This window comes from Dipodomys spectabilis, unplaced genomic scaffold (assembly GCF_019054845.1).
Source record: "Dipodomys spectabilis isolate Male_0828 unplaced genomic scaffold, ASM1905484v1 ptg000054l, whole genome shotgun sequence".
In the NCBI taxonomy this organism is placed as follows: domain Eukaryota; kingdom Metazoa; phylum Chordata; class Mammalia; order Rodentia; family Heteromyidae; genus Dipodomys; species Dipodomys spectabilis.
Window position 1 is genome coordinate 4,468,074 of NW_024870731.1, and position 24,926 is coordinate 4,492,999.

Below are 24,926 nucleotides of genomic sequence, written 5' to 3' on the forward strand. Positions count from 1 at the left end.
AGATACCGCTACCATCGAAAGGTATAATTATGTCTTTAAAGCTCAAGGTGCAATTAAATCTTCATAATGGTGCTAATGGCTCAAGCAACCTTGGAATAGCTGTCATATTTTAAAGGATAATTCTGAATTGTTTTATGCCTGAAATTGCTCTGTAAAAATGCTGTTAATTTTTCAGCTCCTGATAGAGTGTATTCAATACTGAAAAGGTAGCTTTCTTTCAGTAGTTTCACTCAAGTCTGCCTCAGCTAACAAGATCATCCTGGAGCTACAAACCCCACTGAACAATGTTAGGTACAACACTCTAAGGCTTCATTCTATTTGTTTCCTAAGCAAGAATACAAATTAAGAGTTCAGGTCACAGGGCATGGCCCAGCCCAATGTCACCTGAAGGTATTTCTGACTGACATTACTTCTCTAAACAGGAGGAACACAAAAAAATCTCTTTGTGGTGCTGACCACGTGAGCAAATGGCAGGTCCATCCCTGAGAATTTCCATTGTCCCCTGGGTTTCCATAACTGTGGCTGTAATATGACATCGGGTATTTGAATTATCTTATTACCTGGCTGTTCCACAGTAAGCTGTGAACTCCCTGAAAAGGGGCTATTGTTTGGTTTACCGTGAACCCCAAAAGTTGTTCAAAATAATAATAAGCAGGGGCTGACTTTGAAAGGTAGGTGACAGGCAAACCAGAAAAGAGAAACACTAAGTACCCAGTCACAAACGCACAAGAAACTTGTTTCAGAGGCAGTGAATTGGAAGCTCGTTCATCACTGAAAGAACACCTTAAATAGTGACCTAAAACAATCTAATGAATATTTGTGATATTTTCCAACAGTAACAAAGACATCTCCAAGTTTACAGAGCACTTTTCACGTGCAACTGCTGTGGCACAGGCTATTCACCTATCATTCCATACCTTTCTTAACCCTACAAGGAGGAAGTTCTCATTATCCCTTCTTAATACAGAGGGGAAATAAGGCTCAAGAAAACAGGTTCTTTCCCACAAGGGGAAGAGCAAGAGTCAGACCCATAGCTTTTGTTCATGACTATTGCATAGCCACATATAATTTGGAAATCGAATGCTGAAATAAAAACTGGCCCAGTATATCTTTGCTAATTGGATAACAGATATTGGGTCAGAATCTTATTATAAATACATGATGATTTTCTGACTTACATATCTCAAAGGACGGCTCTATGTTTAAGAACCTTCCAGGTCATAGAGCCAATCATCAATGATGGGAGTGAAAAAAGTTGAGAATAACGTAAGCCCATCTTACTTAGTCCTCACAGCCATCCTGAATATTATTCCCATCCTAGTCAGGAGAGAAAAGATTATGCTGCCTGGATCATAGCTAAAAAACAGTCATATCCCCTGCTTTGCATGGTTGATGGCTGTTTTTTTTTGTGCTAGAACAGCAGAGCTGAGCAGGTTAAGCAGATGCAACAGAGAATGCATGGCAGTCAAAACCAGAGACACTATTTGACCCTTTACAGAAAGTTTGGCGGCTCCTGGACTACATCTTAGAGGGCTCAATGCAAACAACAAGCTTAGAAACAGCAGTTCAGTCTCCAGGCAGAACAAGTACTGCTTCACCCACCCAAGTGGCAAACTCAGCTTTCTGAAAACAGGAAGAATACTGCATTACAAACCAACAAGTTCTTGCCCAAAAGCACCTGGACTCATCACCCTCCATAAAAGAGCAGCAGCAGTAGGGAATCTTACCTTTATTGTACATGTTGGTTGGTACTTGCACATCACTCAGACTGATGTTCACAGGCAAATTATTAAAATGGTCATTTGGGGCTAAGATGAATTCCTTCCCCAGTTCCAAAAAATTTCCGTCTTTGTCCCTTTCGTTTATCAGCACAGCATTGAAGTATTCATACTGAAAGAGAAAGTCAGAAAAAGTTACAATGGCTTAGGGAAGAAGGATGGGAACTCAGAAAGACTTGGATAAGTGTCACATGCTATCCCTCTACTCTAATGGAGGCTGATCTACTCAGGTAGTCTCTTTATGACTTATATGTTGTCTACAGACACATTTGCACAGATGAGACATTATATAACTATTTGTCCATGTCATTAAATGTTCTTGAAAAACCATCAATTCACTTCCATATCTGAATATGGACAAAATTGCCCTAAAACATTTTAAGTCCTTACATTTTGAAAACAGAACTTTCCCACATGCAGCTGAAAGCTGAAAATCAATAAGCAACAAGTATATATATATATATATATATATATATATAATATATATAATCATTATCTCATATAAATAGATTTACTTTATCCTAGAAATTATTCTAAGCTTCTCATAAGATAATTCACTTGATTTTCCAAATAATCTATTAAGTAAAATTATTATGAGAGTTCCAACTTCACGAATTAAGAGAAAAAGATACAGAGAATTTATGCATCCTGCCAAAGATTATATAACTGGCAAGCAGAGTGAGAATTCTGACACACTATCGCCCATATATGTGCCCTCTTATACTGTGTAATATTGCAATATAGGTACAGGTACAGCTGGAATGAACAAACTAAGACGGTAAAAGAACTATTGTTTTTTATTGTACTGTTTATGGCTCTTTTCCTTTTTTCTTTTGTCTTTGGTGTATTCTCTTTGGTCCTTGTTTTTTTTTTTTTTTCTGTACCTTCTGTCTTACATATAAAAGTTTATCTGATTTGGGGAGATGAAGGGGAGCCAAATCAGCAGTGATACTCACTAGACACTATGTTGGGAATAAACTATACAACTTGAGGGGCTGGTCAGGAGGAGAAAATTGGGAGAAAATGAGGGGGTGGGGTAATACTGTTAAAAAAGAAATGTACTCATTACCTGACGATGGAACTATAACCCCTCTCTACATATCGCCTTTACAATATTTTTTAAAAGAGAACTATAGTTCCTATAATAAGGACTTTTTTAAAGCTTGAGGGGAAACCTATGTTTTCTATAGAAAAGCAGGAATCAGTATTATATCAGATTCCTCTTCAGCAACTAAAGCAAAAAGAGAGAATGAACTGCTTAAAGTACTAACCTAATGGGAAAAAGGATTCAGATTTTTTTGGTTTGATGGTGGGGGGAGTACAGTGGTGGGACATGAGCTCAAGAACTTGTGCTCTTGCTTGCTTTTTCCTCTCAAGACTGATGCTGTACCACCTGAACAATACTTCTATTTCCAGCTTTTTGCTAGTTAATTGGAGATGAAAGTCTCGTGACTTTTCTGCTCCCCCAATTCTCAGATCTCAGCCCCCTGAGTAATTAGGATTATAGACCTGAGCCACTCACATCAGTCCAGATTTAGAATTTTGGATTCAGAAGAAGTGTCCCTCATAAATGAAAGAGAAATAAAGACCTGCTCAGACAAACAAAAACTGAGTGAATTTCTTGCTGCAGATCTGCCTTGCAAAAAAAAAAAAAAAGAGAAAAAGAAAATGATCTGGATAAAAAAACTATAATTTACATAAACAAGATTGCTATGTTAGGAATAAATGAAGATAAATAGCAACTTTTCTTATTCTTAATTAATCTAACATAATATTTGCTCTACATAATAAGAGTAACACATTACTGAGTGATAACAGATTATATTCATAAACTATAAGCAATAGAGGGAAGAATTGGGAATAATCTATGTCATGGCTTAAAAGTGGCTCCTCCAAAATTCTGGTGTGGCCAATGGATAGCATTACGAGATAAAGCCATTACAATGTATTAGGAGGGCTCTTGACCCATTAGAGGATTAAGTATAAAAAGGCTTGATAAAGGGAATCTGCCCCTTTTGCTTTCTACCTTCCACCAGTTAGTAAAAGCGGAATCCTCTTTCAGAAGCTATAACATCAAGACAGCATCTTAAAAGAAGAGAGAAGTCCCCACTAGACACCTAACTTGTTGATACCTTTATCTTAGGCTTTAAGCCTTCCAATGTTTGAGAAAACAAGTTTCCGTTCTTTATAAATTACTGTGTCAAGTATTCTGTTATAGTAGCACAAATAGGCTATGACACTTATAAGATATCATCACTATTTATGAAGTGGTTCGGTGTAATTTGAAAGTTAAGTTAAAATTGGTTTCAAAAGTAAACTTGAAAGCTGTAAAAGTATATTGCAAATTTGAGAAAAAAAGGAAGCATAGCTTATATACTGAGGAGAAAGAAAATTAAGTTTTACAAGGTACACAAATCTATAAGAGGCTCATAGTAAAAGACAAAATAGTACGAGGAAAATGAATAGAAAAGAGTAACAAATACAATATTTATTTAATGCTATTATATTAATAATTCCATTAAATGGGAATGATCTAAATATATCATTTTTAAAAGACTGTCACAGTGGATAAGAAAAACAAGACCCAAGATTTTGGCAATGTGAAACACCTATAATTCCAGCCATGAGAGGTAAAAATAAGAGGAACATGGGTTCAAGGCCTGCACAGGCAAAAGCTAGCAAGATCCTATCTAAAACTGAGTTGAGCATTATAAGCACAGGCTTATAATACCAGCTACTCAGGGGGCAGAGGTAGGAAGATCATTGTCCATGAATAACACTGGCAAAAGTACAAGACCCTATCTAAAAGCAAAAGGACTAGGGAATGATTGAAGTGGTAGAATATTTGCTAGCAAGCACAAGGCCATGAGTTCAACCCAAATTTAACCATCCAAAAAAAGTCCATGAGACCCAACTATAGTTTATCCAAAAGAAATCCACTTTAAGTGAGACCTAGTGGTACATGGTTATAATCCCAGAGACTTGGCATGTAGTAGGAGAAAGATCATGGGTTCAAGGCTAGCCTGGGCAAAGGTAGAGAGACCCTGTTTCAAAAACAAAAAAGCTGGTGGCATAAGCCAAGTGGTAGAATGGTTGCTTAGCATGTGTGAACCCTTAGGTTCAATCCTCTATGCTAAAAAGAAAATTAAAAATTGATCTTAAATTATATGAAGACATATGTAGCATGTATACGTAGTAAAGGGAAGAGAAAGATATGCTATGCTAGCACAAATCAAAAGAAAACTGGAGTAGCTATATTAATTTCAGACACAGAGAACATCAGGGAAAAATGATGGGTACTACTTAATAAAAAAAAAGATACATTTTCCATAAAGACATAACAACACTTATATGTATGAAACTAACAATACACTATTAATATGTATGAAGCAAAGACCAATAGAAATGCAAAGAGAAACAGATAAACCCATTATAACATAAGACATAACAACACTTATATGTATGAAACTAACAATACACTATTAATATGTATGAAGCAAAGACCAATAGAAATGCAAAGAGAAACAGATAAACCCATTATAACATTGTAGATTTCAATACTTTTTAATCAGTTATTAACAGACTTAATAGGTAAAAGTTTGGTAATAATATAGTTTAACTGAACAACACCATCAATTAAATCTAGTTGACATTTATAGAACACTTCATCCAACAAGAGAACAGATACTCTTTTTCTCAACTTTGTGAAGATGCTTACATGGAACATTCACCAAAATATACCACAAATCTGGGCCATCAAACATGCCTTCACAAGTTCAAAATAACATAAACCATAATAGAATTAAATTAAAAGTAAATACCACAAAAGAGTTGAAAATCCCCAAGTATTAGGAGATTAAACAATATACTTCTAAATAATAGATGGATCAAAGGAAGTCTCCTGGGAAATTTTAAACTAAAAGAAAATGAAAATATAACTGATGAAAACTTGTGGTCTGAAGTAAAAGCAATGCTTCAAGGGCAATCCATAGCTTTAAATAAATGTCATGCTAAAGGAAAAAAAAGACTTAGAATCAATCATCTAAGCTTTGCTTGAAAAAACTAACATATAAGCATATTAAATTCAAAATAAGTAGAAAAAGTGAAATAACATATTTTTTGATTTGGGAAATGAAGACCAATGAATTAAAAATGGGGAGTCAATAACATGATAGATTATTGAAAAATTTTAAATAAATATATGACATCTGAATATGCATAAAACGTACTCTGGTAATAGTGGGCTAAGAGTAGAAGTAAATATATGATACTGATATGAAATTATCAATGAAGGGTGGGTATAATGGCCCACTCCTATAATCCTAACTACTTGGGAGGCATGCCTGGGGAGAAATCACAGGCCAAAGCTTGCTTGGGTAAAAAGTTAACAGACTAGCTCAACAAAATGCTAGACATGATGGCATATACCTATCATCCCAATAGGAGGCATACAATAGAAGCCATACTGAGAGGAAAAACAAAAATAAACAATAAAATAAAACAAACCCCACATGAAACCATAACTAATAAAAAGAACCAATGCCAAAGGGCTGGGTTATGGTTCAAGTAATAGAGCTCTTGCTTTCTCAGTAAGCACAAGATATTAAGTTCAAGTCACAGGACTAAAAAAGGCAATGATAGCTAGATACCTACTAAAATAAGAAATCTAGAAAAGTCCAAAGAATTTGAAGATTAAATACATATTTCTTAGTAATTCATGTGTTAAAGAACAAAATTATGTAGAAAAACTGGACAATATTTTCAAACAAATCACAATAAAAAAATCAATTTATCTGAAATGCAGCTAAAGTACAATCTATAGAATGTTTGAGAATTCATTGTTTAGAATAGAAAATAGAATAGAATAGATGAATGCTCCTCCTTAAATGCTACTTAAGTTGTTCCAGGAAAGGTACCAGAAGTTGTTTTGTTTTGTTTGTAAACTAAATAATCAAATTTTAAAACTCAAAGTGGACTAATTTTCTGGCTTGAAAATGTTCGCCCAGAGCCCACACATTAAAAGACTTTATCACCAGCTTATGGTGCTATAGAAATAGTACACACTTAAGAGGTAGGGCCTATTGGGAGGAAGTTAGATTTCTGAAGTTGTGCCCTTGGAGGAGTTGCTAGGACCCAAATCGCTAATCTCTAATCCCAAATCACGTCTCTGCCTCCATTAGGTGAACACTCTGCACCACCATATTCTCCTACCACAGGCCCCAAACAACAGATCTATAAAACCATGTACTAACATTTTTGAAACCATGAACCAAAATAAACTTTCCTCCTCATAAGTCGATTGTCTCAAGTATTATCCATAGCAGTAGAAAACTATAGATCACAAATGAAGGATAAAGGAGGAAAGTGAAAAAAAAAATACTAGTATCAGGATAATGAGGAAACAATATTATAAATCTTAGTACAAAGATAAGGAATATCACTTTTGCCAGTAAATTCAATGATTTAATTAAATGTCAAATTCCTTCAAAAATACAGAAATGATCAAAAATGCAAGAAGAAATGCCAAACATGACCAGCCATACATAAACAAAAGAAACTATTGCACAATTAATAACCATGCTAAAACAACAACTAGGTTGAGAGACCTGTGTTACAGAATTATGCCAAATATATGAGGATGAAATGTAAATAATCCTATACAGAGTTCCAGAAAATTAGAGAACAGAATATTTCTCAATTTATTTAATGAAAAAATGATAAACCTGACACTGATAACAAGCAAGAACATTTTAAAATTTATACCCCTATATTTTTCATGAACCTAGATGCAACAAAACCAAATGACTGAATCAAATCCACCTATAATTAAAAGGATAATATATGGTGACTAGGTTATATTTATCCCAGAAACTTGAGGTCAGCTTTCCTTTGAAAACTCATTGAAGATAATTCACTACATTAACAGAACAAAGAAAAACATCCTATTACCAAATTGAGATAGAGACATATTTGACAGAATTCAATTTTTGCTCACCATAAAAATTCTCAGGAAATTAAAAATGGGAAAATATCCTCAACATGATAAAATGTCACCAGCTAACTATTACCAAACTGGCTATCCATACCCATGAGTTTCACATCCATGGATTCAACCAACAAGAGCTGAAAATATTTGAAAAAAGATTGCATTTGTATTAATCATGTATAGACTTTATAAACTCTGTGTGTGTGTGTGTGTGTGTGTGTGTGTGTGTGTGTGTGTGTGTGTGTGTGTGTGTGTGTGTGTGTGTGTGTGTGTGTGTGTGTGTGTGTGTGTGTGTTGTATGTTTATGCTGGTCCTGGGGCTTGACCGTGGCTAGGCACTGTCCCTGAGCCTGTTTTTTTTTTTTTTCTTAAGGCTAGTGCTCTACCACTTAAACCATGGCTCCACTCCAGCTTTTCGGTTCTAGGCTAATATGCACATTATAAAACAAACTACAAAAATGATATCCCTTGTGACTAGAAATCACAAAGGCCCACTCTCCTTGGGCAACAGCCCCATGGCTTATTTTTTGCAGCCTCAAGTATAGTTCTTCTCAGTTGAATCTCAGAGTGGAATGTACATGTATTATGTGTAAGTCACCTAAGTCTTCCCACAGGATACTGAAAAAGAAACATTCCTGAAATGAACCAAATTTGGGAAGCAGAGATGTGAACAAAAATCCAACAGATTTCTTCATTTCAGGACATCTCAGAGCTTTCAGCTTATTCTGAAAACAAAGAAGGTCGGAGGTGTCATATGTAACAGTCCCCAAATTGATCTGTAAAGTTGCCATCCATCTAAGGTAACATGGGAGTTTCATTACATGTACTTGTTTAACTATTTTATCAATACATTTCAACAACCATTTCAACAACTATAGGAATTGTTTATTCACCATTGTATCCCAGCACAGTACCTAATAATGACTTATTAATGGGCTAAATGACAGGGTCAGAAATTACCTGGTGATAAAGCATCTTCCAGGACCTATTACACCACAGGCCTCTCTGTAGCCAATGCCTTGAAGTCCACGGTGTCAGGGAGAGTCAGTCATTGGTTAGAAAGGAGCACATCATGACTCTTATTAGATAGGGCAGAGAAAGCAGTCATACTACTCCCTGGGCTCTATCACAAATGTGGATCAAGAAGTGGATCTAAAGCAGTGGAGTAAAGGTTACTCAAGAAGTGAACAAAATTTCTGGTCTGTGCCACCAGTGTAAGAGTGCCACGCTGGTGCTCAGTGACATCCTGCAGCTTTTCCAGAGTCCAGCTGGGTGTCCTGTTGACCGGTGGAGTTCCTAACCACTCCCCTCCCCTGCCCATGCCACTGTCACAAAAGGTCGTAATTTTCAGTTCTGACAAGCATGCCACAGTATCCAGCTTCAGACCCAACAGGACATGTCACTAGATGGTGAGAAGACTCTGTGTACCCTCTGTGACATGTGGCAGTGTGACCTGTATGTATTGAGAAAGCTTCTGAGGCAGTATCGCAACCAGAGGAAACTAATCCATTCTCTTAATGGTGACCCAGCCTCTCCCTCACCACCCACAGCCTTAAAACTCATCACTCTTCAGTTCAAGGGTTGGCAAACTTTTTTTGTAAAGAGCCAAATAGTAAATATTTTAGGATTTGCAAGCCAGACAGACTACATTATAACCTTCAAGTTGGCTGTTTTAGTGAAAGTAGCCAAGTATAATAGATAAGCAAATGGGTGTGGCTATGTTCCAATAAAACTTTATTTACAAAAAGAGGCAGCTGTCCTGCAAGTTCTGGTTTTCCTAAACCCCATCCCTTATTTCCTCTTTCTATATGAGAGACACCTAATCTGGTATATTACAATGTTCAAAAACAGTGCTTATCAAGTGTGGCCAAACCTCAGTACAATTAAATCCAAATCCCTGGGCAGGGATAAGTATAAGGATTCTTTTCCAGTGTACAATCTAGGCTGAAACATAGGGTCTACAAGAATGGACTCCCCTTCCACTTCCTGCTGGGTAAGTTTCACAAGGTGATCTCAAGGCAGCACTGCAAAGTATCTGCTTCATGGACAGGAAGCATCTACTCAACTCATTGTGGCTTAGAAATCTAATTTTGCCTTTGATAGTCCTCTATTTCTTATACCTTGGTGAAGAGACAACCAACCTACTATAAACTGAGAGGTACTACCCTCCACACCAACTTTCCCCTGAACTTGACAGGTACAAGTTACAAAATCCAGTCTAGGGGTTGGATCCAGAACACATGGTCAGAAACCAATCCAGTGCCTACTCAGTAAATGACAGCATTTGTCAAGGTTCACCAGAGAAGGAAAAGAGATAATCAGACAGATTAGTAGGATATTCACATACAGGATGATTGGATATTTACATGTTGTTTATTGGTGCCTTCCTACCCCTTCATCACTATCTGCTAAGCTCCTATCACAGCATAGGTAATATAGGTAAGACTTCAATAGCAGGACTCCATCGTGATGGGCTCCATCTCACCTATGAACACAGACTCTCCCACTCCCCTATAGCTCTTCTCTTTCCTAATGTTAATGTGGTATTCACTGAACTGTGAATCCTTAGAGGATATGTTTTGGAAGGTAAGACACTATGGACATCGTGGGCTCATAGAGCATCTGTTTTTAGTGACACAATGTCATTTGACCTCCACATCTGCTACTAAGCCCAATGCTTAGAGGCAGCCAAAAGTAGTAGGGGAGAGGGATGGACTAATACTTCTTGTCTTTGCTACATAGGGAAGCATTTTCATATTCTACCACCAGCTGGAAAGACCCCACCCCACCCCAAGTGGGTCACCAGCCAGGGAAGGAATTTGGATGGCCCCCTGACTCCCATGCATAGCCTCTTTGTGCCTGCATTTCACCTTGTGCTCTATTTATGCAGTTAGATTCCAGCATAGTCTGTACAGGAGAACAATGTCTAGGGATCTGGGTACACAAAGATGATCCTATTCTTGCTTCTTAAAGCACCTTGAATAGCTTTCTGTCTCAGTTCGGTGCTCTATGAGGAGGCATGGTGACACCTAGTGACACCTACCTCCTTGGGTCTTCATGAGGACAGACCAGGATAAAATCTATAAAAGCCAAGGTACACTGTGTATGTCAGGCTCTTGCTATGTTTGAGTTCTCTCCTCTCTAGCTTATTTTTGTTCCCTTTCCTACTCTGGGATAATGGCCAGTTTTTTACAACTTAGATTCAAAAATAAAAATTAATAGGAATATTAGTCCCAAATGATCCAAGAAATATCCAACTCTCGGCATGTGTGTATCCTGTGTGGAAGTGATGGATATCACTACTCAGCTGAGCCCCTCACCAAAGGTCTAATGTTATCTGGTTACTGCTCAATAATCTCATTTTCTTTTCATATGTGCAAATTGATTTTTAAATGATCTGTCCCAGACTATTTCTAGACATTAATGTTACATTAACTCACTTATAATTTCCCAAGTGTCAAAGTTCTTTTGAAAAAGCAGACAATGATTATCCCTCTCTCAGCCATCTGGAGTGTGTACCCTCTGAGAGCACTCTGCTCTAAGCATCAATAGCACCCTTGACAAGCTGCTTAAGCAGGCCTTGGAGCACTGCCTACTGCAGGCTAGCTGACCATCGCATTATGCCTTAACAGTCTTGGAATGAAATGCTTAACTCCAGTTTAATGGGTTCAATTTCCATTCTGCTTCTGGTCCATAATCTCCGAGATTTCATCCATAAAATGGGCTCACAACCACCCATACTACAATGGAGTTATCTCGAAGAATTCATGGACAAAGGGTGTTCAGCTGTAAAACAAAACAAAACAAAAACAACTGCCATTTTGTGGGTTAAGCATGGTTGCTGCTGAATCTAGCACCATCCAAGAAAAGTCATGTGATAATGGGTAGGTTCTACACCCACAATGCCCATCACAAGAAACCACAGGCCACCATGGATACTGAGCATGTATAATGTCACTGGTAGGACAGAAGAACTCATTTTTAAATTTTGTTCCTTCTTAATTCATTTTAATTTAGCTTTAAAATGCCATTAATGAGCCAGCCACCAGTGGTTCACACATATAATCCTAGCTTCTCACGAGATAAGAGGCTCTACTGAAAGCCAGTCTGGGCAGAAATAGCCTAGTGACTCTTAGCTCCAATTAACCAGCAAACAACAGAACTGAAGGCATGACTCAAGTAGTAGAGTGCCAGCGATGAGTATAAAAGCAAAGAAAATCTACCAAAAGAAGAAAAAGCCACAAATGTCCCGTGACTACCATACTGTGTAACAATAGGCCCTCTATCCCTTTTAATTTCCTTTGTTTTCAGTATCTGAATTTTTTTCTTTGTATTGTTTCACAGTTATACTTCTTACTTTCCCCATCAGAAACTTCAACATCACATAGATACAGAGATATTTTCTTTTTTTTTCATTTTATTTTATTGTAACAGTGATGTACACAGGAGTTACAGTTACATTAAGTAAGGTAATGAGTACATCTCTTTTTGAACATTGTTACTTCTCCCTCATTTTCTCCCACTTTCCCTCCCCCTCAACTTGTAAAGTTCACTTCCAACATAGTGTCTTGTGAGTATCACCATTGAATTGGTTCACCCTTTCTGCTTTGTCTCACTATTTTGTTATTCCCCTTCCATTCCCCAAATCAGGTAAACATGAATTCAAGATCCAGGGTACCAAAATTAAAAACAGTGACAACAGGTGGAACCAAAGTGTATGTGGAAGTGAACAAAGGAAAAAAGAAATAACTTCACACAATACATGAAAAAAACCTACTTCCATTTAATGGTGTTCATTTTTTAGTATCATTCTATATGGTCATATGCACAGCCTCTTCAACAAATGGTGCAGGCAGAATTGGCTATACATGTATATAAAACTGAAGTTAGATACTATATATCATCCTGTACCACAATCAACTCCAAATGGATCAAAGACCTTGCGGTAAGCGCAGATACTCTAAAAATATTACAGGAACTGATAGGGGACATAGTAGGGCTCCTTGGCACAGGTCTAGACTTAAAATAAAAATCTGAAAACATAACATAAACGGAATTGCATTATACTGCAGAGTTTCTGCGTGGTAAAGGATATAGCTAGCAAGATAAATAGAAAGCCCACAGATTAGGAGAAGGTTTTCATTAGCTATACAAAAGACAAAGGCCTCATATAAAAATATACCTTGAGCTCAAAAAATTAACCCCCCAACAACAAATCCTCAAATCAACAAAAAGAAACAATCACCCCATTAATAAGTGGGCTCAAGAATTAAAAAGACATTTTCTATCTTCTTCAGTGCTGGAACCCCATTGTGTAGCTAATGGGAGGCACTCAAATGTTATTTGAGTGAATAGGCTTCTGTCAAAAACTGAGATGCTAAAATCATCCTTACGGTATTCACACAAGAACAAAGGATTTCACCATAGGACTTTTGTCTATGCACTTGTGAGGTAGGCTTCATCTATTACTAATTATGGAAAAACTCATGTTTGCAAAGGACTATCTTTCTAATCAGAGTGCATTCAAAACTACCTGAATAATAAACTCATAGTCATCTGTTTCAAGGTTTATTTTCTTGAATCTCAAATAAATCTTATGATTCATTTCCTTGAGTGGGAGAGAAAGGTGGTGACTAATTAATACCTGAGGGGGAAAAAACTGCACTTGGAAGAGTGTCACATTTCTAAGTATTATCTGTCACTTCCACTCACATAGAAAAAAATGGCAAATGTGGATCCGATTGCTTTGGTTTAGTTAGCATTTCTTTTTCTACACTTCAGTAACAGCCCCCAATTCTCTACTAGAAGAGAGGCTTTAATCAAGAGGCCAATAACTATACTTAAATCAAGAACACATGACCCAAGCTGACCAGAGTGCTTTTTGGGGAATGCTATTAGTCCTGGAAGATGGGATTCCCACATCATTTATCAAGAGACACAAGATTCACTGCTGCTTTATTGTGGGCTGGTTTGTTCACATAGAAAAAAAGAGAGTATTTCTCTTCAGATTCATCCAAGAGTAAAAAAAGAAATTATCCTTATAACTAAGTTATCTTTCAGTGATTGAGATGCTAATGCTTTTCTGTTTATATCTTTCTCTTTAGAAACTGAGTCTAGTCAAAATCTTTGGTCTAGAGCCTACATAATCCAAAAGGATTATGCATTAAGGCCAACCAAGGCAAATTTTACCAAGATTCTATCTCAAAAACAAGCTGGGATTGGTGGTACGTATCTATAATCCCAGCTATTTGTGAGGTAAAAGAAAGGAAAATAGTGTTTTAGCTTAGGCAAAGTTGGCATGAGACTCTACTTGAAAAACAAATTGAAAACAAAAGCACTTGGACATGGCTCAAATGGAAGAGCACGTGCTGAGCAAGTATGAGACCCTGAGTTAAATACTCTATACTTAAGAAAGATTTTTAAAAAAAAGAAATAGAAGGAAAAAAGAAATAACTTTTTAGGAAAAGATAGGAGTAGCAAGTAGAGATGGGTAGGGAGCAATGTAGTCAAGTCTTATGAACCTGAGTGTTGGGGCTCACTTTCATTAATGAAGGAGCTACTGTGGATACCATTGTTAGTCTCACAGTAACCCCCCAAAGCATCTACTATGCATATTGTAAAATAATTTCATAGGACTGTCTGAGTTAACATATCATGTGTCAAGTCATCAGTAAGAATAAACTGCTGTATGACTCACACTCAAGGCTCTCAAATTGAATCCAAACATGAACTATTTGATAATGAGCTTCTTTATTGTCCAATTTTACCTTGATACAAGTCAAAAATTCTCCTATGAATCTGAATATGTAACTGACCCAATCACTGTATTTGTGGTGTTACATGTTAATATTGTTCTTCTTTATAAAGAAACTCTTGTTAGACACAGTAAGACATTCTTATAATCCCAGCTATACAAGATGGAAGTAAGTGGATTACTGTGTGAAGCCAGCACACAGAAAAGTGCAAGAAAAACAAACTAACAGCAAAAAGACTGAGAGTGTAGCACTTGTGTACTAAGCCCAAAACCCTGGGTTCAATCTCTAATACCTCAAGTAGAAAAAAGAAAAAAAAAACTCAAAATGCCCAACAGAGTAAAACACATTCCTTCAAATAGTACGTAAGAAATGACCCCTAGTTTCCACATCATAAAACCTTTGCCATTCCCACTCAGAGAAGAAGCAATTAAAAGAAAGACACAAAATATGTGGTCTCATTATCATGATTGCTGCAATTCAGAAAGTTATAAATTGTAATAATAGAATGTTCTAGCACTTACTATTGTAGTAGTCCAGTTGCTCTGGTGATTTAGCCCTGCATTTTCATAGGACGTTAATTAGAGAAGGAGAAAACCAAGGCCACAGAATGTGCATCAGATGTCCACTCCTAGTTGCCAAGGTAACAAATTATACTAATATCTTTTCTTTCACTACATAACATCTTAAACATAGACCTGACGATATCTCAGCAAATATAAACATTACTGGTATGGTGGTAGATTTTCTAATAGGCTATAATTGACATAGTTTGGATAGGGATGTGAAAATTGAATAGGAAGAAAACATACGTTTTCTAGGCACAAGTAGATGTTATGGTGTCTTCCAAAGGCCCAACTTGTGGAAGGTGGTGAACCTTCAGAAAGGCAGGTCTAGCAGGAGGAAGTTAGGTTATTGGGAACATAGCACTGAAGAGGACAGTGGGACTCCATCTCCTTACATTGCTTTGCTTCCTGACAGCCATGGGAGGAATAGCTACCTCTGCCACATGTTTTTGCCATGATGATCTGCCTTATCATAGGCTTAAAACCTTTCACCTTTTTATTCAGTTTATTAGCTCAAGCATTTTATTGCAGTAGCAAAAAGTTAACACACTAGACTAGAATTTTGTAAAAGCTTTTTTTAATATATATTTTTATGTACAGAGGGGTTCCAGTTACACGAGCAAGGTAATGAGTCCATTTCCTACTGAGCATCGTTACTCACTAGAATATTATTTAACTTGCAAGACACCTAATGGTCAACAAACACAATTCTGTGCCATTTCAAATAACATGAGTATTACTTATAGTGAGAGTGATATGCTGGGCACTATTCTATTACATTATTTGAATCTCTCTATCCACCTTAGCACATGAGGAAACTATATCTCAGAAACATTGAGTGACTATATGAACATCCTCTAGCTAGGAGTTGACACAATCTACATTTGAACCAGACATGAACAATTCCAGTGTTTAGTCCAGCTTACTGGCTCTTTCCAGACTAGCAATTTAACAATATGAAAGGTATTCATCAATTATTTTGAGTGAATTATCATATTATTTGAATTATAATAATGGTACTATCTGAATTAAGAAATGGAGATGAGATTACATGAGTCAAGAAAACAAAAATCCGAAAGCACAGTGCAATGATGCAATCTATATATTTTGCAACAACTATTCAGAAATAAGGTGGACAATTGAGAGACTGATATTTCTCCCTCTCTGCCTTCCTTATTTATTTTTGTGGCTGTTGTTTAAATTTCACATGACAGTAAATAGGTGGGATAAAAAATTAAACATCAAAATGCAAAATAATATAAGAAAGTAAATCCATTGAATACCTTGACATCTAATTTGAGATAATGCACTGGGAGAAATAGATGAACTGCTTTGTGCTGACAATATATATCAGGGAACTTCTCCGTAGCAAGAGAAAATGACTGCAATTTTGTTTTTTCTGCAGAGGTTAACATTCTGTGTAATCTTAACAAGGTCTATCCCCCCTGCACTTTGTGAGTCTCTCAGAAGTACCTCTGTCCAACACACTGCAACATGCTATTTCCTTTGGAATCCATTAAGATCAGAAAACAGAACTTTTTAGGCTCTGTGTGTCAGACTGAGAAAACTTAAGCCAACAGCAGGCTCAGATAAATATGCTAATGAGATAAAGTTAATACTTTGCCAGTTATTTTCAGTACTTCCTCTATGCATTTAAAATAACGACATACTCTGAACACTAGCCTTTTCAAAAAAAGATTCATTGTTTATTCATTCACTCTGTGTTAGCATTTGTTGGGCACAGGATTGGGGGGGGGGGTATTAGAAGAGGTAGAGTTCATGTGGGTCTCATTGCACTCACCTACATTTCCCATCATCCCTTTTACTTGGTGTGGGTGACGTAACTGGCTTGGCCAATGATCTATTAAAATACTTAAAAGCTGCTATGAGACCTCACACTGGCAGCAATTCCATAAGCTTCGATTTCAAACTGGAAAGGTTAAAGAATGGAAGATACCTAAGACTCTTAGTCACCATGGGTAGGGTACTGCCAGAGACAGCTCTGAGAACTACAGTGCCTTTAAATGAATGAAAAGAAAACTGGTAGGAGTTCATCCTCTGAAAGTTCAGACTTATCTATGATCAAGACTATTAAAAACTAGGCTCATGGCAGGGCACCGATGTCTCACACCTGTAATCCTAGATTCTCAGAAGACAGAGATCTGAGGATCGCGGTTCAAAGCCAGCATGGGCAGAAAAGTCCTTGAGACACTAATCTCCAACTAATCACCAAGAAAGCGGAAGTGGCGCTGTGGCTTATGTAGTAGCACCCAGAACCAGAGTTCAAGCCTTACGACTGACAAAAAAAAAAAAAAACCAAAAAACTGGCCTAGACATGAGAAAAAAAGACAATTATAATAAATCTGGGCCTTAATTTATTGAAATCAAAGAAAACTGAAAATAAATATAAATTGAGTGTTAGTCTTTTATAAAAATGTTTTCTGAATTGGTTTAAACTACCTCAATTCACATTCAATGTTCCCTGCTTGCTAGTTAATGAAGGTATTTTATTCAGTTAAAGGCCTTCCATTATTTTAAAAGCTCCAATTGTTGAATCATCAAAGTCTATAAGAGTGTAATAAAGAACAAAATAACTGTTATGTAAGCAGAAGCTATAGTCATATTAACATTCATGAATTTACTCACCATAGTTCTATTCATAATTTAGAAATAAAAATACAATAATAAAAATTTCAACCTACAGAGAAGCCAAATGTTTCTCATTCCTACCAACCCCCACCCCCAAAATAGGTAATCTTGAAATATCAACTTCATTCATGACATCTGAGTGCTATTATAATTATCACAGGAAGAAGCACTATTAGAGAGTTATCAAATATAGTGATAAAATTGGTTGGGAATTTGAGTTGTTATATAAGTACTTACTGTTACATATTTCTTCCAAGTGTTACCTTGTAAAGTATGTTTATTTGCCAGTACAATCCCCCACGGGACATAAACCACTTTATTCAAAAAGAAAAATTACTTTTGAAATCCCTATGTAAGGATAACACAATCAAGATGCATAATACTCATAAATTGCTATGTTGAATTGAAACCCCTTCATACACCTACTTAATAATAAAAAAGAAATAATTTAAAATACTCACATATATAATTTAATAAAAATTTGTATAACTAATAGCACCAATAAAACAATGCACCAATAAAACAATGTATGTGTGCACTCATAAAGACACATTTCTATAAACTAATACAGATACCACATACTCATCAAAATATATTCCTCTTCTTCAGAAAGTTGCACATTAATTCAAATGTATTCATTTTGTAGGGCTTAAGCAAATGGAATTCAGAAAGCTCATCTAGAAATAGTGTTGCCTGTGGTTGGAGGTGGAATAAAATGAGAACGTCTATTAGCTTTTCAGCTATACAAGAAAATCAATGCCATGTACAATTTTTCAATAAAAAGTATTCAGGCTGGGCTTGTGAGAATGAATTGCTGTGTCAGCACCAATCACAGAACCAATCACATCACACCTTTGTGCTGCTTCCAAATCTTTGATCTCTCCTGGAGAGGCCACAAAAGTCAGGTTACCAAGAAGCTGCCTGACTTCAGCCTTGCAGAAAGTGGTCATGGGATCACACAACTTATCCATGTGCTTGAGACTTCCAAGAAATCCTCCAGGAATCCTGGTAACACATTACGAACACAGCTCCACTTTGCCTGTGCCAGTGGAACATCAGAGAGAAGTGAATTCTGGGGCAGTGAATGAGGGCACCAATGCGCTGGAAGCCAAGTGTGTATTTGGCTTCAAAGCAAATGCCCTTCCTTTTTCAAAGTTAGCCCAAAGTTAGCCCATAGTTAGCCTACCCAGAGGTCACCCTTTCATTTTTGACCTCTGTCCTCCCTCCAGAACAAACAAAGCAGTCCACCTCCAGGGGACTGAGTCTAGGAATCAATCAAGAAGTGAGCATCTCTAGATCTCCGTATGTATTCCCCAATAGACAGAGCCATACACAGAATCAGAAAGGGTTTCTCTCCACGCAGGGACCCCTGTGGTTATTACACACAGTGATGATTTCAGGTCTATGAAGTAGAAGGCTTGGATTTCCTCTATGGGTTGGGTTTTTTTGTTATTGTTGGTATTGCTATTTCTATGACTTATTTTTTGGTAGTCCTCAGGTTTGGATGAAACTTCCTAGGCAGGTGCTCTACCACTTAAGCACATCCTTGACCTTTTTTGCTGTTTCATATATATTTGTTATTTTTCAAATAAGATCTTACATTTTCATCTGAGGTGATGGTCCTCCTACTTATGCCTCCTGTGTACCTGGGAACATAAGTATGCACTGCCATATTCACCTTATTTGTTGGTATGAGGTCTTGCTAAATTCCTACCCTGGCTGGTCTCAGACTGTGATTCTCCAGATCTTTTCCTCCCACGTAACTGAGATTACAGAAGTGAGACACTGCCTGGCTCATTCTTTCTTTTACTTGGACAAGTCTTCAATTTTGTGGGCTCCAGTTTGTTCATTCTACCAAAAGACTCTAAGGTTCCTTCCAACCTTCCGTACATTTCAGAAAACCTAGAGTACTCAGACTCTTCAAGAATTTAACATCATCCAAGCACAAGTCCATATTTTCCACCAGAAATATCTTACATAGAGAAGAAATTGAAGTATTTCTAGAATCCAAGTAGCAATCCAAGTTGACTGGCCATATTCATTAAATTACCAAAAAGTTCATGCTTTCATTTAACATTTTCATGCATATTTTATATTCTTGAGCCAGTTTATTTGTGATTCCTGCTTTTATGCTTTTTACTATTATAAAACTCTCATTTCACCAACTAACACTTGGGAACTTGAAACCAGGCAAGTGGTGGCCAAGTCCGTGCAATGCAGTAAGGAAACAGAATAAGGAGGTGCTCATAGAAATAGGGAACCATTTGACTGTGAAGTACAGACTCTGGTGCTACTCTCCACAAGCACCATCTCTGCAAAGGCATATTCTCCTCAAGATCCTGAAAAGAAGAATGGTAGAAAATCGAAGAAACACATTGAAAGGTCAGTGAACTCCATGGGATTGGCACAGGAAGAAGGCTTGTGCCATGCCTGTGGGGTTTAGGAGGAAGTTTTAAGGCCTCTTATAGACTAACTCGCATGAGCCTCTTTGTGTGTGTGTGTGTGTGTGTGTGTGTGTGTGTGTGTGTGTGTGTGTGTGTGTGTGTGTGTGTGTGTGTGTGTGTGTACACAATGGGGATACACAATGTTCTATCTTTCTCATATCCAGATTAATGTTTGGGATCAGAAGCAATTCTCCTGGATTTTCATAAAATTAACCCCAAAAGGATACAACATGATGCTAATTTGTGCTAGGTTTCCCAGGCTCTGAAGATGACAGGTAATTGGATTGATAACTATAAAAGACCTAAAAAAAAAAAAAAAAAAAAAAGACCTGACAACTGCCTGTTGAGCATGCTTTACTATCAGATATTTAAATGCATCATTCAATCATTTCTGTTTAGTATCTGACTATTATTAATAATAATAGTGTTCAAACAATCTCCTTTCAATGAAAGTAGTAAAATGCTGTCATCAATGGTAGCTCTGTGGCTGTACAACATGGACATTCATGCTTATCTTTCCTATTTGGTTCCCATGAGAAGAAAGGGAGATAACATGAGATCCTCTACACAGTTTAGAATTTCATTGTGCTCAAGAAGCAACCTAAAGTCAGGCATCAGTGGCTCATGCCTGAAATCCTAGCTACTCAGGAGACTGAGATCTAAGGATCATGGTTTGAAGCCAGCCATGGAGGAAAGTCTATGAGACTTTATCTCCAATTAATCACATAAAAAGCCAGGGTGGTGCTGTGGCTCAAATGGTAAAGTGCTAGCCTTCAGCCAAAAGTTGCTCAGGGATAGCGTCTGAGCCCAGAGTTCCAGCCTCAGGATTGGCAAAAATAAAGAAGCAACTTAAAACAGGGGAACTAAAGATTTTAGAAAGACATATCACTCTGATTTCCCCAGCTCTACTCCTTTTTATAGATGGGCCAGTTCTGTTTCTCTATATTATATGCTCAGTCATTTTACCATGCTTTTATTATAAATTTTCTATACATTTCTTTTGAAAGAGAACTGTGTATCTCCACCAGAAATGGAAAGACATATCATGAGCCATCAACAGAAAGAAGTCATTAAAATGCAATAAAAATAAAAAATGATATTAAATTCAAATCACAGCTGCTTGTTCTATCTGCACTAAAAGTAGAGATATGCAAAAATTAGGAAGATGATGAAGATATTTAAATACTAAATAGAGTCTTCCTGAGTCTCTCAGGGTGACTGTTGAAACAAGACAGCTCTGTAACTGTTGGCTCAATTTCCTGTGAATAGCCCACCCCAAGCCATCTGAACCATTCATTAAGTGACCAGGCACAGAGGGCAAACTGAGCAAAGAAAGTACCCTAGCCATGGATCCATTAACATAGGGAGGAAAAGGAGGAAGCCCTAGTTTTCTGCTTTAGGTAATGCATTGATATGGGGCTGTTCTTAGTGAGGGGGAATACAAAAAGAAAAACAGTCCAAGAAGCAGAAGGGATGACTGCTCAGTTTATATATGCTATAATGAGAGACAATCTGCTGTGGTGGAAAAACATGTAGGCCTTACTCAGGTTTCAAATCAGTCACTTGGGAGGCATTATTGTGATGATCCTGGTTGAGCTACCAACCCAGTCTATGGCTTGCTTTTCTAAAATAATTAAGACAGCTCTTTCTTCCTAGAGTGCTTATACTATATGCAAAGTATCCATCTAATCAATATATGAGCTATTGGTATTATGTATTGGGACCATTCCTAGATGCTTATTTCACTTTATAATATTTCCTGGTCAACAAACATCCCTATAATGGCTAACATGAACAAGGACTGGTATTTGCTGACCATCATTAACCAACCCCAACCTCTTTTCTACACCAGACACTCAGCTACCATGGTGTTTACTGATTCTTCACAATCGGACTTGAAAATATTGTCCATGGTCTTAAAGTGGAATATAACTATTTAAGCTTAAAAACAAAGTAAAAGAAAAAGTTTATAAAGTTGCTAGGCACTGGTGGCTCATGCCTTTACACCTAGCTGCTCAGGAGACTGGGAGCTGAGATCACAGAATGTGCAGCCACGCACCAAAGTCCATGAAATTCTTAGTTCTAATTAACCAACAAAAACTGGAGGTGGAGGCATGGTAGAGCACAGCTTTGAGTGGAAAAGCTAAAGGGCAACACTCAAGTATTGAATTCAAGCTCCCCAGTCCCCATCCCAAATCCTTATAAAGCTCTCTTCAAATGTAGATGAAGCTACTTATAAACCATATCCAATAAAAAGTTAATATCAAAAAATATGAAGGGTTCATACTAGTCAATAGCAAAAAACATAAACTGATTTTAAAATGCCTAAAGGAAAACATACAATTTTCTGAAGAAAATGTGCCAATAAACAGGTATATGAGAAGATTTTCAACATCACTTATTATAAGGGCACTGCAAATCAAAACCATAATGAGATATTAATTCACACATTTTGGAATGACTATTATCAAAGACTCAAATGATAACCAGGGCACTATTGCAGGGCACTATTGCTGAGAATGTAAATTAGTAGCAACACTACAGGAAATAATATGGAGATTCATAGTGGCTCATGTTTGTAATCCTAGCTACTCAGATCTGAGGATCTCAACTTGAAGCCAGCCCAGGTAGGAAAGTTCCTGTGATTGTTATTTCCAACTACCAAAAAAATGTTAAGTAAAGCTTTGGCTGAAATGGTAGAGTGCTAGCCTTGAGCTAAATAAGTAAATAAATAAATAAATAGATTAGGCACAGTACCCAAGTCCTGGGATCAATCCCCCGGACCAACATACACACACACACACACACACACACACACACACACACACACACTAATGATAAAAATAATAAAAATAGAACAATATGATGGTGAAATTCTACTTCTAGGAATATATCACTATGATATAAAACCAGAAATCTAGAAAAGGTATCTGTCTATGTTTCATTGTAACATTGCTCACCGTAGTCAAGATATTCAACCACTGTGTCCATTGGCTGGTATGTGGATAAAGAAAATGTGGCATAGATATCCAGTGGACTCTTAGTCAGCTTTAAGAAGGAAGTAATGCTGTCTCTTTCTAAAACAACACTAAAGTACCTAGAAGATGTTATACTAAATGAAAAAAGCCAAGCACAGAAAAAAATACTACATGATCTCATATGTGGAACCAGAAACAATAACATCAAACAGGGAATAGAATGGTGGTTACTAGAAGTAGAGACTGTGGGGAAAGAACAGGGATTGGTCAAACAAAGGCTATAAACTTCTAGTTACAAAACAAGTAAGTTCTGAAGACCTACTGAACTTCATGGGGACTACGGTCAATAAAAATTCATCACACACTTGGAATTGCTGGGGGAGAAGATATTGAGAGTTCTCACAGCACACAAAAATGGTAAGAATGTGAGATGATGGGTATGTTGGTTTGCTTAATTGTGGTAATCACATATATATATGTATGTCAAAATATATGCAATTTTTATTTATCAGTGAACACATCAGTAAAGTTGGAAGTAGAAAACAAATCTAGGCAAGCAGTGTATAAATTAAAAAGCCCTCTTTTGCTTAGATTTGAGTCTCAGAGCAAGGTTACACTTGAGACTGACTTTCAGGTAGAGAGCAATATTAATCTCAATATTAATGAAGGCTTCAGTTTCTCCAGTGGCATACTAGAAGAGCCTCAGGAAATTGATGGGCCTTCATGAGCATATTTGCATTTAAAAGGGATTTTTAAATTTTTTATTTTATTGTAAAGATGTTGTTGTAAAGATGTGAGGGGTCACAGTTACATGAGTGAGGTAATGAGTACATTTTTTGTCGAACGTTGTTACCTCCTCTTTAAAGGAGATTTTTGCATTTGTTCTAAATGAATGGAATTCAGTTCCAAAAACCCAAACAAAGCAAAGCACAATAGTCCTTCATTTTTTTTTTCCTCTTGCTGCAACTCAGAGTTTCCAAGTCATTTGTGCTTTTTACCCCAGGGAGATAATTCAATTATTTTCTTAGTCTAAAAGTAGATCATTAGCAAACCTTGGAGAAGTTTTGCCCTGTATTAAATGAGGAGACTTTGCTGCATACAGAGAACACTCTTTCCTTTGCCACTCCAAAGCCGAGTAGCTGCAGTGGTACAGAGATTAGGAGTAAAGCTCAGTACTAGGAAAGAAGCTCCTTCCATGTCTGCAGGCTCAGCTGGACCAGGATATCTGTGTCCTCTGTGGTGCTTCAGTCATCTTAAAGTTACATCACTGGGCAAGGTAATATTTTATATAGATTTCAGTACTGGAAATCATGCCGTCAGGGTGAAAATATCATGCCAATATCTTCATTGTAGATTAAATTTGATAAAAAAAAAAAAGTAAGAGTCTTAATTATGCAAACTCAGCTCTACAAATATGAGCATTGCATTACTTTCATTATAGACACATTCTGGAAGCTACTCTAGCTAATCTTTTAAAGATTCCTTAAGAGGACAGAGAAACTTAGCATTTCAGGGTAGTCTTTACCTTGGAACTCAAACTCATTCATGAAATGAAAAAAGACAAATTGGGCTTATTCTTTTAAGTGTATTGAATCATAGTGATTTAGACGCTCTCCTTCTTCCCTAGCCTCATATTCTTCCTCCTCTTTCTTTTTTCTCTTGATTATTTCTCTTAATCTTTCCTTCTTCCTTTTTATTTTTACTTATTTTTTTATGATCACAAATAGTCGTTACAAAGGGGTTTCAATTTAGCATGTTAGTTAATGGCGACAAT

General features: G+C 36.9%; 1 protein-coding gene across 1 annotated transcript in view; it reads right to left on the reverse strand.

The window, feature by feature from the left end:
- Positions 1-24,926, reverse strand: part of Cacna2d3 (calcium voltage-gated channel auxiliary subunit alpha2delta 3) — a 927,251-nt gene that overhangs the window by 545,668 nt on the left and 356,657 nt on the right. The window contains exon 5 of the mRNA XM_042679948.1: positions 1,728-1,890. Within this exon, the coding sequence (XP_042535882.1) occupies positions 1,728-1,890 (163 nt within the window). The remainder of the gene's footprint in view (positions 1-1,727; positions 1,891-24,926) is intronic.